This window comes from Staurois parvus, unplaced genomic scaffold, assembly GCF_062004578.1.
Source record: "Staurois parvus isolate SC_StPar_1 unplaced genomic scaffold, SC_StPar_1.0 ptg000155l, whole genome shotgun sequence".
Classification (NCBI taxonomy): domain Eukaryota; kingdom Metazoa; phylum Chordata; class Amphibia; order Anura; family Ranidae; genus Staurois; species Staurois parvus.
This window is the reverse complement of record NW_028317951.1, coordinates 1,888,280-1,906,702: the sequence shown is the minus strand read 5'-3', so window position 1 is coordinate 1,906,702 and position 18,423 is coordinate 1,888,280. Positions and strand designations below refer to the sequence as shown.

The following is an 18,423-nucleotide window of genomic DNA, read 5'->3' as shown; positions in this document are numbered from 1 at the left end:
TTCTCTGGCACTCAGTAACAATTCTGTCTGTCCCTGAGTAAAAATTCTGTGGCCCTAAGTAAAGTTTCTGTGGCCCTGAGTAACAATTCTCTGGCACTCCGTAACAATTCTGTCTGTCCCTGAGTATGAATTCTGTGGCCCTAACTAGCGTTTCTTTGTCCCTAAGTAACAGTTCTGTGGCCCTGAGTAACAATTCTGTGTCTGTGCGAGTAACAATTCTGTGGCCCTAAGTAACAGTTCTGTGGCCTTCAGTAACAATTCTGTGTCTGTGCGAGTAACAATTCTGTGTCTGTGCGAGTAACAATTCTGTGGCCCTAAGTAAAGTTTCTGTGGCCCTAAGTAACAATTCTCTGGCACTCAGTAACAATTCTGTCTGTCCCTGAGTAACAATTCTCTGGCACTCAGTAACAATTCTGTCTGTCCCTGAGTAAAAATTCTGTGGCCCTAAGTAAAGTTTCTGGGGCCCTGAGTAACAATTCTCTGGCACTCAGTAACAATTCTGTCTGTCCCTGAGTAACAATTCTCTGGCACTCAGTAACAATTCTGTCTGTCCCTGAGTAAAAATTCTGTGGCCCTAAGTAAAGTTTCTGTGGCCCTAAGTAACAATTCTCTGGCACTCAGTAACAATTCTGTCTGTCCCTGAGTAACAATTCTCTGGCACTCAGTAACAATTCTGTCTGTCCCTGAGTAAAAATTCTGTGGCCCTAATTAAAGTTTCTGTGGCCCTAAGTAACAATTCTCTGGCACTCAGTAACAATTCTGTCTGTCCCTGAGTAACAATTCTCTGGCACTCAGTAACAATTCTGTCTGTCCCTGAGTAAAAATTCTGTGGCCCTAATAACGTTTCTGTGGCCCTAAGTAACAATTCTCTGGCACTGAGTAACAATTCTGTCTGTCCCTGATTATGAATTCTGTGGCCCTAACTAGCGTTTCTTTGTCCCTAAATAACGATTCTGTGGCCCTCATTAACAAGTCTGTGTCCTTGAGTAATGGTTCTCTGTCCCTAAGTAACTTTTCTCTGTCCCCAATTATCGTTTCTGTGGCCCTAACTCTGTCCCTGTCCCTAGTACAGAGCGGTCTGCCTCTGTTCAATAACTGCAGGCAAATGAAGAATTCCAAAATGGCCGCTATTTATAGCTCGACCATTACACAGTGCTGGCTGGCTGGCTGCTGATTGGCTGATGCAATCACATGTAGTTGAGGAATGCATTATGGGTCAGCGCGCCTTGTCTGCGCGCCTTCCCAGACATCCCCGCTCCGTCGCCGCACATGTCAGCCGCCATTTTCTGAAAAATTTCGATTCGCGCGTCCGAATTAGGCTATTTTTCGGATTCGGCACGAATCGAAATTTTTCCGATATTTGACTCGAATTCCACTTCGGATACTTCGATTCGCTCATCCCTAGTCACAGGTTTGCTTCTTGTATTTTTGTATGAGAAAAATCTATCAGGTTGAAACCAGCCACAAATGCCACAGTTGTTCATACCCTAAAATTCAAAGAGTTAGTTACCTGAAGTCAATGAGAGACAATAGAAACTGCTGACCAGTTTGGCCCTCCAGAATGTATAAAAACGGAAAAAGCAGTTTTTGAGAAACATGTCCCCCATCTCATTCATTCCCAAAACCCCCTTTCATCCTTCCAAATCATGTCCGAAGAATTTTTATTTTACATTGTAGCAAGAAATCGTTTTAATTCCTCCTTCTGACTTCATTACCAGGTTTGTATTTTTTTTTTTTTTTACAGTGGCAGCTGCTGGGAGCAGAGATCAGCAGAGTGCTTTAGGCCAGTTAATATGGATGTGAGCATGCCTCCAAGGAGTACATTTGCCAGAAGCCTACATATAGTATGGGCAGGTTCTCCTGGGAGTTAATCAGCAGTATTGTTTTGCTGGGAAAAAACAGACAGCGGTAGTGTTGTCAGCCTACAACAAGAATTTAGGAGCTCACCACAAATTTTTCTGTAATTGCAGCATTTTTAAAGCAAAAAATATGGGGAAATGTGCATATTTTGCAAAGATAGAAATTATAGAAAAACATAGGAAAGTAACAGCAGAAAAAGACCAAGTGGTCCATCGAGTCTGCCCTTTTTTTTTTTTTTTGTGGGGGGGGAGCGTGTTTTGTTTTGTTAACTTTTTGAGTATAGATTTACGCTTTTACCAAGCTTGTTTGAAGCTATTTACTGTTGACTGGCTCACTACCTCTGCTGGAAGTTTATTCCAAGCATCCACTACTCTTTCAGTAACATAGTACTTTCTGAGATTAGTTTGAACTTTCCTCCAGTTAGTTTAAGGTCATGTCCCCGTTCTTCATTTTGGTTTCATAGTGAAAATACTGCCCTCTTGAACCTTATTCACCCCCTTGCTGTATTTAAAGGTTTCAATCATGTCTCCCCTTTCCCTTCTTTCCTCCAAATTGTACATGTTAAGTTCTTAAAGTCGCTCTTGATATGTTTTATCCCCCAGAGCTTTCACCATTTTTGTTACCCGTCTCTGGACTTGTTCTATCTTATCAATATCTTTTTGTAAGTGAGGTCTCCAGAACTGGACACAATATTGTAAATGAAGTTCAACTAAAGATCTATATAGGGGAATCAGGACTTCCTTCCTCCTGCTGGTGACCCCTCTAGTGATTCTAGAATGCTATCCACTTTCCCCACTGCCTGGCCACACTGTTTGCCCATTTTGCAGTCATCTGAAATAAGTACCCCCAAATCCTTTTCCTCTGAAGTGCTGGCCAACACTGTACCCCCAATGTTGTACTCTTTCAAGGGATTCTTTTTCCCTAGGTGCATTAGTTTACATTTAGAAATCTTGAACTGCAATTTCCACTTTTTTGACCAATCTTCCAGAAATGCCAAATCATGTTACATACACCTCCAGGGATATCAACCCTATTGCACACCTTGTCATCAGCTAAAAGACATACCTTGCCAAACAAACCTTTAATTAAGTCACTTATATATAGATTAAGTAAAGCAGGAATCCTATAGAACGCTCTGTACCTCCTTTCTTTGGTATAATAAACGCCCAAGAATTAGCTTTGCCCAACTCACCATGCCCAAGAGGAGTGGAGGTATAGGACTTCCGGATATTCACCGTTATTACAGGTCCTGTCACCTAGCCAGAATAGTGGACTGGACAACAAACCACACTCGTAAGGTGTGGGTTGGTGTAGAGGCTGATTTCTCAAAGATACCACTCTCCACCTCCCCGTGGCTGAAAACCTCTCACGTCCCTTCCGAGTTTCGAGAACACCCACTTATAGGTCCCACTCTATGCTGTAGTGCTCAGTTGTTCCAGAAAAAAGAACTATCTTCCTTTCCGAGCCCTCTTACTCCGATCAAATTGAATCCGGACTTTATTCCAGGGATTTCTCCGACCTTTCTCGCTGGGTATGGCCGTGATGAGAGTCTTACAGTGGGTCAATTCTTCAAAGATTCTAGCCTCTTATCTACAGAAGACATTGCAAAGACGTGGCCATCCATTACACTAACACCATGGATGTATAGACAAATACACCATTTCTTACGTAACTCCCCACATCTAAAAGACTATTCAAGACCGCTTACTGCATTTGAGAAGCTCTGCTTTACGGACATCCCCCAGCGGCATGTTATATCTAAGCTCTATTCCTATCTTGAAAGTACTAACACATCTCATTCGCGGAAGACCTGTTCAGCCTGGCAACGTGACCTACAACTTCAAATCTCACCAGAGGACTGGGACCACATTTACGACCATATGCATAAAGGCTCCATTTGTGTCTCTACACAAGAAGGCAATTATAAATTATTTTCCAGATGGTACAGAGTTCCGTCTTGGGTTAGTAAATTTGATCCTAACGCCTCAGATCTATGCTGGAGATGTTCCCGGGCAACAGGTACTCTTCTACATATCTGGTGGGACTGCCCGCGGCTGCAACCCTTCTGGAGAAAAGTTTTGGACATAATCACTCAAGTAACTACATACACCCTAGACTTTACCCCAGCACAATGTCTACTTCATCATTCCTCACTTTCTGTGCGGACTTATCGTAGGTCGCTTGCTTTACACATGATAAATGCGGCAAGACAGTGTATTCCGGTCCATTGGCGATCGGAATACGTTCCCACCGTGCGAGAGTGGATTCTTAGGATCATCAGGATCGCAGAGATGGAGGAGCTGATTTCAGTGGCAAAAGAACACCCCGAGAGATTCAGGAAGACTTGGGCGTGTTGGAATCATTTCCAAACTACCGATACTTATCATTGTCTAATGAAGGAATGAGCGAGAGGAGATTTGGTGACACGGAAACCCCTAGAACGTTCACTTCAGGAATAGTTCCATTACGGGACTTTAACGAAATTGTATTTCTAAGTAATGAAGTAATGATTGAATCTGTCTCAGCCTGGAAGCTGCTAACTGATATGACTGGTTTGGTTATGCCTATTTAGTTATATACCTCATCCTTCCCCCATTCACCTCCCCCCCCCCCCTCTTCCCCCCTTTTTTTTTTTTTTTTTTTTTTTTTTTTTCTTTCTCTCTCTCTCTCTCTCTCTCTCTCTCCCTCTACCTCTCTCTCTCTCTCTCTTCATCTGTATTCGTCCCCTACGTCCCTCCTCGCCCCACTATGATATTTTTTCTCATACTCTTCCTCCATTCCCTTGCTCATTTCATTCCCATCTCTTCTTTCTCTCTTTTTCACCTCTTTACCATATTCTAACTAACTATATTTTTCATAAGGTACAGAGTACTTACAGACATACAGGTGTAACAATACTCCTCCAATCTAATCTATAATGTTCAAGTACGGAATCCTAAGACATATATGCCTTGAGTTGACACGACTATTGTTATATACCTCACTGTCCTGTTTCTTTAGATCTCTCTACACAAGGACTATTGTACCCCGTATTTCTATAAATTACTTACTGCTAACATCATTGCTATGGGTATATACGGTGCCTTCCCCTTAGGACTGTATTTCAGGTTGAGCTACGATTTACTTCTATGTCCTGAACCCGTCTGCGTTACGGGAGAACATGCTTAAAGACTTGCGCGGACTGCGATCCGTATTTGTTTATGACTTGTTATGCCTTTCATATCTCAATAAAATTTCTTGGAAAAAAAAAAAAGAAAAAAAGTAAAGCAGGACCTAGTACAGAGCCTTGTAGTACACCACTAGTGACTGGTCTCTTTTCCGAGTGAACCCCATATACAACCACACTCTGGTATCTATCCTTTACCCAGACGCAAATCCACTGAAACACCCAAGGGCTAAGTCCTAGATTGTACAATCTTTGTATTAGATCATTATGTGGAACTGTATCAAATGCTGTGCTAAAATCAAGATATGCTATGTCCACAGCACCACCCTGGTCCAAAACATTGGTAATATAGTCACAAAATCCAATCAGATTAGTCTTACATGATCTGCCCTTGGTAAAGCCATGCTGCTTGGGATCCAGCAAGTTGTGTGTTTTTAAGTGATCAATGATCCTTCTTTTCAGGAGTGATTTCATTAATTTGACTACAACCAATGTTAAACTCACTGGCCTGTAATTGCCAGCTTCCATCTTGCTGCCCTTCTTGTGAATAGGTACAATATTATCTGTCCGCCAGTCATGAGGAACTTCTCTAGTTAGAAGAGATTGATTAAAAAGATCAGTTAATGGTCCAACAACTATACCTCGAAGTTCTCTTAGAACTCTGGGATGAATGCCATCAGGGCTCATTGCTTTATTAATTTTTAACCGAGCCAGTTCCTCTGTTACCTCTGTCTCCGGATATCCTAATAATGAACCAATATGATTTCCCAACTTTTTATTGTTAGTATAATTTATTTCTGAGAAGACTGAACAAAAGTAATTGTTTAAGTAGTTTTCTACATCCAGGTCTCCCTTAACATAAGTGTTGTGCCCAGATTTTAATGATCCCATTGCATTTTTTCTTTCTGTCACTAATGTACCTAAAAATGGTCTTATCTCCTTTCTTAATAGATTTAGCAATTTCCTCCTCTTTCTGTGCTTTGGCAACACTGATCATGTGTTTGGCCTCCTTTTGGCTATTCTTATACTGTTCTCTGTCAGCTACACCTCCTGTTTACTTGAATCTCCTATATGCTGATTTTTTTGTTTACTATCCTACTTATCTCATTAGTGAACCATATTGTTTTTTTCTTCCGTTTTATTCTTACTAACTTGCCTGACATATAATCTAGTTGCCTCCAGGATAGTAGGCTTTAACAGTGCCCACTGATTACTTACTCCTGTCTTTTTACTCTAACCTTTCAATTCATTTTTTAGAAATTCCCACATGTCAGCAAAATTCTTCTTTTTTATGAAATCTAAAACTTTTGTTTTTGTATATGATTTTTCAGTTCTTATTTTAATATCAAACCAAAAACATTGGGGATCATGATGTACTGAATATGTATTTTTTATACTTTAAACACTGCTTCTATAATCATAACCCAGAGCTATTGTAGTTATGTGTGCAGAAGCCACATATCACTATTAAAGGGCCTTTTTTATGAAAAACTATTTAGTTAATGGGCACATTTTTATTAGTCCTATTTAATGTTCATCAAACTTTACCTTAAAATCACTTTTGCTCTTGTTTTATCTCAGGTCAAAAAATTTGGCATTGAATTCATCAAGCACAAAATGTTTGAATCTGGATAGTGGTCAAGACCCTGAAAATTCAGACATCATTGGGCTAATGTCTTTTTCACATATGTTTCTATGTCAAGACAATGAGAGATTACCATCTGGCTCCAACATTGACGAATCCCAAATGGGAAAAGCTTCAGAATTAGCTCAATTTAAACACTGTATTGAGACAAAAGGTGAACTGGAGCCAGAATATCTTGAAAGCCAAAAAGTGGTAATTAAGGAACTTCATAAAGAACATGATACACTTTTTCAACATTTGAAGGATAATATAAATGAGTTAAAAATCTATGTTTCTGAAATGGGGAAGAAAATTCCTGTGCCTGACCAATGTGTCATTGAAGGTAAGAAGCCAAATTGACCTTTTATTTTATGTTTAAATATTTTTATTGAAAGATTTTAACATACAGATATATGCATCTTGATAATAACATGTAGAGGGTTCACAGTCAGTTAAAACAGTTAATTGGTACAAGAAAGGTCCCCACCATTTGGCTGGGGAAACTGTAGACCTATGTCACGTTTACATGTGAGGTATGCTCGGTGTGTTGTGAACCATACTACCTTTTATTTTAAATATCTGGATACATCAAGTAATGTGAGTGATTTATGAAGTGGGATGCACAAGTAAATATCATATTCACTTTGCCAGCAATACTTCTAAAACACAACTGATTGTAGGTCTATACATTAACATGTTCAGGAAAAAAGATAGAGGTTTCCTGTGAAATAGATTCAAGATTGTCTATAAAAGTAAGCTTCACTGTCCTTGCTTGTGGATACTGCAAAAATAGTCCGATTTGGGAAATGTGCTTACACTGCTATAAATTTACTTAACAATAACAGCAACATTCTTTCATAAAATCCTGGTCACGACATATACCCTACCATACATGCAGTGTTCCCAGTAGGTTTCCTTTGAAGAGCATAGCTGAAAACACAGGTCTGATACAGTTTGCAAGCTTATTCACAAATCATGTTCAAAAATCAGTGAACACACACTTTGCAGTACACACCATTGAAGTCTATGGGGGAAAATCTTATTTTTATGTTCATGCCATTTTTAAGGCTAATAAGGAAGCTACTTTTAATCAAAAGGCATGGGTAGTTGAGCACTGCCATGGAAGATCATGGAAGATGTGTAACAATGACATTTGCTTAAATAAAAAAAGTGCAGTAAGAAGAGGGTCTTTTCATACAGCTTTAAGAAAGACATGGAAAATATATAGTCCTTCAAGTTACAGGCTTGGGGCATACCTTAAAGCTGTACATGGTACCATATAAACCCACCTCTGCAGTCCATAGTATAACACAGAATCCTTTCCTACACAGGATTGACAGCTCTCCCTAACATGCCATAATACACTGAAAATATGGTTGCTGTAAGTCCACCCTTTTATAGATAGGTCATTCATTTCGAGATATTATTTGCTCTTGTGACTCAGATCACCAGGGACGAAGGCTAGCAGTAAATTATGGGTTGTTCCTAATATCTGGTGCAAACCCTCACATTTTTCAGTCAGTAGTACGTGATTCAGCCTGAACCCAAATCCTAGGCAGTCGCCTTGAACCCAAGGTTGGGTAAGCTCAAACCTTATCTTTTTTGGAGAGTCTATTTTGGACTGTAGAGAAGATGACTGTATGTCATCTGAGCGGTAGCAAGTTTCGAGACATCAGCTCAGTTTTTTTACCCTCTTTTCTTTCACTACTGTTGCCAGTTCTCACCACGGATGTCCAGTGGTAGTCAAAGGAAAAAAAAATAAGAAAAAAAATTAAGAACAATGCATACATGTTGTGTTTGTTGCTTGTAATAAAGGGAAGAAAGATAATGAATGTGATAAAAAGAATGTCCAAGTGCCACTGGAGGAGTCAGAAAGACCTACAGTTGTCAGTTAGGAACTGATCTTGTAGACTGCTCGTTCTAGTGCTTGGCATATAAATGAGAGGTTTTGTGTGTTTTCAATGATAAATCTTTAAAATTGTGTCTTTCTACGGGCAAAATGTTTTATTTAAATGGACAGGCCTTTATAACTGTGAAAACATACTCAGGCAAATGGGATGAGCATTAGAATTATACTGTGGCATGCAGACATTTAGTAAAAGTTATGGTATGACATTAGTAAAAAGCAATGAAGTCAAATATAAAATGCCTCATAACCCCTGCACTTCCAGCAGTATTATAAAGTATGTCAGATGCATGTCATTTATGAATTCTATTAGGAAAAAAACATTTTATCAGTTTCCTATCTGCAATCTTTTAGCTAGACACTGTACACTTTTCTCTGTGATGCTGTTACAATTTCAAACCTTTTACATTTCCACCGGAAAGAGGAAATAAATTCATGGAGCCTGCTGGTTTATATCATAATACTGAAATCAGAAAACATTCATAGTGGTTTTGGCAAGTAGGACAATTTAAAGTGTTACTAAACCCACAACAGTAAAATTTGTCTGTATATGCAGTAAAGCATGCTTGTTATATTCACTATTGAACCTACAGGGTTAATCCTCTGCATTGTGTAAAAAGGATGTTTGATCTTGTCTTCTCTGATCCTTCCCTTCTATAGTTCACAATCCATCTCCTGATAGAACAGAGCCTTGGGGGCAAGCTGCACATGCTCAGTTTGGTGTGTATTGCTAGATAATTTTTTGTTTTCTTAGGAGAGTGCATGTGATCAGCACAGGGCCAACCAGCGCTGTCCAGACAGTGGGTCAGGAGTTATGCAGCCTCATAGGGCAATCGGGATAATTAAAACTCCCCCTACAAGCTTTAACTAGTGCTCTGCTGGACACTGATAGAAGTCACAAGACTGCTCTAATTGCTGATGAGAAAAGGTATTTAGCAGTTTTTTTATACTAAAATATTTGCATTTCTATGTTCTGTGTACTGTGGGAGACCAGATATAGTGAATGGGTTTAGTCATGGGTTTAGTAACACTTTAAGATTTAGAGTATAGGTCATGTTGAATTTATTTATATTGGATATATAGAGCATTATTTACATTCTACCAATGCAGAACATTACCTGATATACCTGGAGCTTTGGCTACATAATCTCCATACAAGAGCCTTTATAAGTAAATCCTCCTTTACATTGCAGATTTCACAGTATTATTGATGGGTGGACTTTTTATGCATTCAACAATTTCTATATTATCATTTTTCTCAGATAGGAGTTTCAGACAATTCTTCCTGTACCAAACTCTTCATTGAATGACTTTCTACTCAGAAATGTCCTTCTACAAAGAAGAAGCAGCTTCTGTTTTATATCCCTAATCATATTAAAAAGAAAAAGAATCCTGAAGCAGGGCATCCACTCAAAACTATTTTCAATATATGTTGTACTGTGTTTGTGGATTTCAGACTATTTCTTTAGAAATTGTTAAAAACTCCCATTTAATACATTTTCTTGATCCTCACTGTATACATTTTAGATAACATTCAGTGAGAATAAAAGTATGCAAAACACAGATAATAATGATTAGGAAAGGGTGTAGACATTTATCTCATTTATTATGTTTTGCGAAAGCGGACAAGTGAGTGAAAGATTTTGTCATCTTTCTAAAAGTGTCCAAGACTAACCGTCTTGGATATTTGCCTTTAGCTAAATATTTCTGTTACTTTTTTCTTTGTTTTTAAGTATCCCATACTAGCTACATTTTAGTCTGCCACACAAAGCTTCCAAATATGGTCTCCTTATTTATATATTATTTCAATGAGTCTGGCAAAATTTCAGAGCATTTCCACTACTGTAATTTCCTGTAAATTCCTCCAGTAAATGTATTACAGTACAGTTTGACGGATGCACATGACTCATTGCAAATGTATCCAGAAGCCAGGAGGTACATGGATTACATGTGAAAACTGGTCTACTTCATAACTGACAATAGCTGAATGATTCTTTTTAACTGCTTTTAATTATACCATTGTAGAATGAAAAATAAGCCAAATCATTAGCTGATAAAGTGTCTGCTATTTCTGACTTGCAATTTGCACATTGATAATGTTAGATTATTCATTAGTGAAATAAATATTTTTGTTAATACTTATAAGTCAGACTTGCAGACAGACGTCTTCTATACTAGATAACAATTTATTATATATTGATTATCACTATTTACATATACAGTATAAAGTGTTTTCTATGGACAATGAAAATTACAAAAATGAAAGTAGAGCTAAAAACAGAACCTTTTTTAAATTTTGGATAGAGTAAGGGAGGGCTATAACCCCTGTCAGGTTTTTTTTGCAATCTGTGTCCCATTGGGGAGATTTCCCTTCACTTCCTGTCCTATAGCCAAAACAGAAAGTTAGAGGACATCCCTGAAAATTTAGGAAATCAATTGGGGCCCCCAGTTCACCAGGACTAGTGTCCCCATTGGAGATTTCCCCTCTATTACTGTTCTGGGGACAACCCAAAATTTGGGATTTTCTTTTACTTTCATTTTTGTTGATAATAGTAAACTGCACAAATAGAGAGGGTGAACTTCCCTAACTGGGACAGAGGTAGCTATAAAATTGTAACAGATGTTCTAATCCATCTCCACTATATCCAAAACTAAACAAAGTTTGCCTTACGTTATAATTTAAAGCAGAACTACAAGCAGAACAGTTTTGTGATATGTGAGTGTACAACAAAATTAACTGTAATGATGTACAGTATATCTTATGTCAGGGTCACTGCTGTGTAGTGTAAAAATCAGTTTATTTCATGCCAGGACGTACAGCTAGCCCAATACTTCCAGTGCTGTGGGTGTGAGAGCTTCAGCTCTCATACAGCAAATAATCCTGTCATTTACTCTTCATTTCCTCTCCCATTGTCCATTCACAAAGCCCCTTGTGAATGGACAAGGGGAGAGAAGAAGAGGTGGATAAACAGGATCTCTGTGAACAGAATGCAAGGTGTTCTATGAATGGACAAGGGAAGAGGAAAGGAAGTGTAAACAACAGAATGCCTTTGCTGTATGAGAGTTGCCACTCTCATACCCACAGCACCAGAAGTACAACCCTAGCTATACTTGCTAAGATGAATGAAATTGATTTTTACACTACACAGCAACAATTGAGACACAAGATGTATATCGTAGCAGGGTAAGTTTGTTGTACACAAAATTGTTCTAAATGGATTTCCACTTTAAATAATGTGCATCATTAACTTGCTATTTTCTGTATATTCATGGAATAAATAAAGCAAGATAAACTGAAATGTCAACAATTTACACTCTGCTAAACTGATTAAGAAGCAATACGTTCTTTTTAGTTATGGACAGAGTATGCATTGATGGAAACATTCACATTGCATAAATCGACTTTTCTATGTGGACATAGCTAATCTGTTTGTCAGCGACATAGAGAATACACGATTAGTTTTCCTTTGTTCAGCTGTACAACAAAATGTCAATCTTTGGAAGCATGAAGATACAATGCCAAAGCATTAGTAACGAGTGGTTCCTCATTGTCAAATGTGTTATTCTGTTAAGACTTTCACTAAAAGTCATTGAAAGTTTTTCTCTAAAAGTTAGAAAGTATCAGCAAGATGTAAAATGAATTTTGCCATTTAATTGACTTGATCTGTCTTTCTGTTGCAGTTCTGCTGCTCTTACCCACATGTTTGGTCCTCTCTCTGTCTTTTCTCAGACAGTTCATAAACTCTCTATGCACCTCTGGCTGCTCCCTTGCAGCCACATGGACTCCTATGGAGGGTGGGGCCCTAAATTATTGCAAATTCCCAACTCTTAAGGGCCCAGGATTGGAGCCTTCAGCCTTCCCAAGTCTCTGCAAAGCCTCCAGGCTTCAGTTTCTTTATCAGGCCTTACTAATCCTAGAGGGCACTGAACAACCCATTCCCTCTACCATACCACTACACAAGACATGCATACTAGAGCCCCTCAATCTGTAAGGATTAGAACCTTTGGTGTCATGAAAGTCAAGTAGTACCTAAAAAAAAGACTAAAACATTAGCCTGAGAACGTTTGACCAGAGGAATAAATACGCTAAGAAAATACATTTTGCCCCATTCTCATAATATTGAACACGGTTAATTCAAATAGAACATATAGCACTTCCTCTTTAAGAGTCGCTGAGTTTTTGGGTCCCCTGTATAGTCCTGCACAGCCAGGCAACACACATTTTTTTTTCACACTTAAACACTGGAGACAGTAAACAGTCCTTGAGCTTGTTTTTGTAGTTTTTTTAGGGGTATTGAACTTGGATGGGAATGAGGGATGTATGGGATGCCCAAGGAACTGTGAACATGAGGGCAAATCTCTTTAGCAACTATGCACAAGTCCATCAACAAACAGTCTCTCCCTGAGAAGCTCTTCAGCCTTTCTGGTGTACCTCCTCAGACGCCAGATGAATCTTCTCTTCACCCAGCTGCCTGAAGAATCCCTGAACAAGGGGATCCAGAAACTGCCTCTGTAGTAGAGTAAACCCAGATGAGGAGCTAGTTGGGTTAGCAACCTGACTGCCCTCTCTCCTTATCTGACTCAGAGGGTGCAGGATTACTCACTTAGTCCTCTCCTGTAAGCTTGTGGGTTGGTGGCTGCCTTCAGGCCTTACGCTGGGCTGGGTCCTTCCCTGCTTCCCAGGTAGTCCTTTCTCAGGGGACAGTGAGGCTGAGAGATCCCCTGAGATCTCCTCCCAGGCTCCACAATCCAGCCTTCTCACATCATCTTCCACCCGACGCTGACCAACTCCTCTCAGGCTTTCGCATACGTAAGGGCTGCCCTGACCCCATGCCAAGCCTCCTGCTTGGGGATTAGTCAGAGTCCCCTGAGTATTCAGATGAGCACCTCCTCACCCCTACACTCTGCCTTCTAGAAACTTCTCAAGTTTCTAGAGCAGCCCTCACCTAAATTTGACCCAGCTTACTATTGCCTAGGCTGCTACTCAGCCTTTCTAACTGAAAAATAATCAGCTAGTTCCCCCTAGCTAACTAGGGTGCTACACGTAAACAAACTATGCCTTTAATTTTGGAATCAGTTATTCTTGAAAACATCTGTCTAAAATAATGAAAACCTTTACTTTCCTTGTCCATCGCTTTCACAAAATTTTTCATCAGTCCATGTTTTATGTGAAGCAGAGGCAAAATATCTTTGCCGAGTAAACAAGTTAATGTGCATTGCTTTTCTGTCCTGGATCCAAATTCTTTCTGAGTGGCCATTTTTTTTAATGTGTTGCAACTCTTGCACAACTGTCCCATTTGCATGTGTAACAACAGTACCTGGTATATCAGAGCTGTAATCCAATCAGCAGAGCTACTACTTTTAGATCTCCACAGATATTCCAGTTGAACTTGGTGTGCTGGTTGTGCTTCAACAACAGTTTCATATTTTCATATGTTTCTTTCATGTGCGCAGCACAGCCAACAAATATTGCAGTTTGCAAAACAGAAGATTTCTAATAAAACGGTAAGTGATAGGTCAAATGACAGGTTATATTCATGATTAGCATACAGAAATCTATAGAATACAGCAAAAAACATTCAGGAAGCAAAATCTTTGTTGTCCAATGCAACTAGTAGCATTGCACTCAACATCCATTTTACTTTAGTTTTCCAAACACAGGATGTAATTTCTTTAAAATGTGCATTTTACTTCTCAGAGAAGGGTTTAGGAGTCCTGGAATATGCAATATTTATGCTAGCAGACTATACTCATCTGATGTATGTTCATATGTGTCCTGTATATGACAGATTTCCTAACTTCGGTCATATGCTAATAAATATGACAGCTAGAATTAGATAATACTTTCTGTATACTGTAATATTAGACACTGCATGCATAACAACTAAGGGTAAAGGTTGTGTTTGTAAGGAACAGTTTGCTTGTCATCACTGTCATGCTTCCATGCTTTTCATCCACACATTTACTAAGTCATTGAATACAATGTGCTCATTTACACGCTTCTGGTAAAAAAGAGTAGTAACATTGGAATGACGTTTGATTTATACAGAGTAAACACATATGCACTTCATTATATAATTTATTTGGTCAACTCACTGTAAAAAAAAATGACCAATTCATATACTTTACTATTATTATCAGTGCCCAACACTCATTTTATCATTCAGTTTAATGTTGCTGTAGAACAGTGGTTATCAACCTGTGGGTCGCCACCCCTTTGGGGGTCGAACGACCCTTTCACAGGGGTCCCCTAAGACCATCAGAAAACACATATTTCAGATGTGTAAAGAGCAGCTACTGTGTAGAAAGCAGCTGCTGTGTTGAAAGCAGCTACTCTGTTAAAAGCAGCTACTGTGTTGAAAGCAGCAGTATTGGAGGTAAAACGACACTCATGAATTATAATTACTGGGTAAATAATTTTATGGTTGGGGGGTCACCACAACATGAGGAACTGTATTAAAGGGTCACGGCATTAGGAAGGTTGAGAACCACTGCTGTAGAAGAAATGTAGCTGTTACAATCTACAGGACAACTGTAGCCAAGCTGTAAAATAAATAACTAAATCTACCTGCTAATAGATTTGTAAAGGTGTGTACAGTATGGGGCTGATTTACTAAGGGCAAATCTTTCCAAAATGCTGTTCACTTTGCAAGTTAATTGTTCATAGCTTAGTGAATGAGGTGACACTCTGCTGGCTTCCATCATCCAATGAAGTGCAATGTCCTTGTGCATGATTATGTATTCGTTGCAAAGTGAATTTTCATCGCATTCATTAAGTTACAGGAAATTTCCTTTCAAAGTGAACATCCTATTTATCTTCAGTAAATCAACCACTATATGTTTTTCTGATCCAATCTCCCCTGTTGTGATATGGGGCTACATAGAATGAGGACAGCATACACAATCTTCAGGGTCTGCCTCCCTTTTTCACAAGATCACAAGGATGATGGTTGGCACCAAAAATGTGATATTAACTAAATAACCTACACACGTCCTGAACCAAAACCTCAGCCCTGCCTCCTCTCTCTCCGCATTGGCTCACTGGCTGTGATTGACAGCTGCTGTCTCAGCCAATGAGGAGGCAGAGACCCAGGACAGCCGAGGTGCTTGTGCACATCGCTATTGGGATATGTGGCTACATAGAATGAGGACAGCATACACAATCTTCAGGGTCTGCAGTTCTGCCTCTCTGGTCATTAGGTTTAGGCACAATAAAATTGGCGCTTGGATTTTGGGAGTATTAAATTAGCAACAAGTATTTTCACAAGATCACAAGGATGATGGTTGGCACCAAAAATGTGATATTAACAAAATAACCTACACATGTCTTGAACCAAAACCTCAACCCTGCCTTCTCTCTCGCGACATTGGCTCACTGGCTGTGATTGACAGCTGCTGTCTCAGCCAATGAGGAGGCAGTGACCCAGGACAGCTGAGGTTCTCGTGCACATCGCTGGATCGTGATGGGGTTCAGGTAAGTATTGAGGAGGCTGCGGGCGCTGCTGCACACAGAATGTTTTGAAGATAAAAACCTTGAGCCTTTACAAGCACTTTAACATATCACAGAATACTTCTTCTCAGACCTTTTATATTAAAAGCAATGTGACAGTGTGAGTCCCTGCTACTTTGTGAATTTAGGGTATGAAGATAGAAATGACACATGACTCTGAAAGAGTCCGTTTGAGAAGCTCCAGCAGGTGTTTTGTGAGCAGAGAAAATAGGTTTTCTCTGGATTTGGTAGTTCCAGATCAGGGCCTGGAGCTTAAAGTGTTACTAAACCCAGGAGCCTGCATTCACTATATCCGGTCTCCCACAGTACACAGAATATGGAAATGCAATTATGTTAGTAAATACAAACAGCTAAATATCTTTTCTCATCAGCAGTTAGAGCAGTCTTATGACTTCTGCCAGTGTCCAGCCGAGCACTGGTTAAAGCTTGTAGAAGGAGTTTACATTCTCCCCTGATGAGGCTGCATAACCCCTGACCCACCCTCCTAAAGAAAAAAAAAACTAATACACACTAAACTGAGCATGTACTGCTTGCACCCAAGGCTCTGTTCTATCAGCAAATGGATTGGGGACAGTAGAAGAAGGGGAGTATCAGAGAGGACAGGATCAAACATCCTGCAGATCCTGCACAATGCAGAGGATTAACCCCTTAGATTCTACAGTGAGTATAACAAGCATGCTTTACTCAAAATACGGACTGATTTTACTGTTTTGGGTTTAGTAACACTTTAAGGTTCCAAAGAGTATTGGGTGAGACAGAGCCTTCAGTCCTGTGTCCAGGCTTTGCTAGTTACCGGAAGTCTGTGTGAGTGCACAGGTGTGCAGGATCGAAATAAGCCAGATCTAAGCATAGCTCAAGGCAGTTGCTACCATGCAGAGACACAGGCTGTGTGTGAAGACAGTGGTTTGCTTCATCCAGTAGGGGAGATGTGACCCCAAATTGTGGGGACTTCTTGCCCATAGGACTGGGAGAGGCAGGACAGCTACGTGGGCCTGGAGAAAACGGGAAAGGTGAGGTGACTAGCGACTTCACAGAGGGGGCTGGAGTGAGTCCTGTGTTTCTGAGAAATGAGAGAGGCCATGTTGCAGAGAGAACTCTATCCAGTGAGACAAGGAATGGGGCCTGAGCAGTAAGTACTGCAAGTGCAGACTGAGCAAGTCTGAGGAGTCTAAGGTCGGGGAGATCGGAGCAAGTAGCAGTGCTGCTGATTGAAGAGCCAGGTGGCTTAACAATTTTTTGCATGAGCAAACCATTGTTGCTGGACCTTTACTTTGGTCTCCTTTTTTAATAAAAATGGGCTACCAGGCCTTTAAACATACACTATATTGCCAAAAGTATTGGGACAGCTCTCCAAATCATTTAATTCAGGTGTTCCAATCACCTTCATGGCCACAGGTGTATAAAATCAAGCACCTAGGCATACAGCATGCTTGTACAAACATTTGTGAAAGAATGGGTCGCTCTCAGGAGCTCAGTGAATTCAAGCATGGTACCGTAATAGGTTGCCACCTGTGCAATAAGTCAATCCATTAAATTTTCTTGCCACTAAATATTCCACAGTCAACTGATAGTGATATTATAACAAAGTGGAAGCAACTGGGAACAACAGCAACTCAGCCACAAAGTGGTAGGCCATGTAAAACGACAGAGCGGGGTCAGCACATGCTGAAGCGCACTGTGCGCAGAAGTCGCCAACTGTTTGCACAGTCAATAGCTAAAGACCTCCAAACTTCATATGATCTTCAGATTAGCACAAGAACAGTGCATAGAGAGCTCCACAGAATGGGTTACCATGGCTGAGCAGCTGCATCCAAGCCTTACATCACCAAATGCAATGCAAAGTGTCGGAGGCAGTGGTGTAAAGCACATTTTCTCTGGAGTGACGAATCACGCTTCTCTGGCAATCCAATGGACGTGTCTGGGTTTGGCAGTTGCCAGGAGAACGGTACTTGCCTGACTGCATTGTGCTAAGTGTAATGTTTGGTGGAGGGGGGATTATGGTGTGGGGTTGTTTTTCAGGGGTTGGGCTTGGCCCCTTAGTTCCAGTGAAGGAAACTCTTAAGGCATCAGCATACCAAGACATTTTGGCCAATTTCATTCTCCCAACTTTGTGGGAACAGTTTGGGGATGGCCCCTTCCTTTTACAACATGACTGTGCACTAGTTCACAAAGCAAGATCCATAAAGACATGGATAAGTGAGTTTGGGGTGGAGGAAGTTGACTGGCTTGCACAGAGTCCTGGCCTCAACCCGACTGAACACCTTTGGGATGAATTAGTGTGGAGACTGCGAGTCAGGCCTTCTCGTCCAACATCAGTGCCTGACCTCACAAATGCACTTCTGGAAGAATGGTCAAAC

The 18,423-nt window shown here is 40.1% G+C and overlaps 1 protein-coding gene across 1 annotated transcript in view; it reads left to right on the top strand.

The window, feature by feature from the left end:
* The window catches only part of VEPH1 (ventricular zone expressed PH domain containing 1), a 468,187-nt gene that overhangs the window by 290,717 nt on the left and 159,047 nt on the right, over positions 1 to 18,423 (top strand). The window contains exon 9 of the mRNA XM_089675407.1: positions 6,608 to 6,993. Coding sequence (XP_089531533.1) covers positions 6,608 to 6,993 — 386 coding nt within the window. The remainder of the gene's footprint in view (positions 1 to 6,607; positions 6,994 to 18,423) is intronic.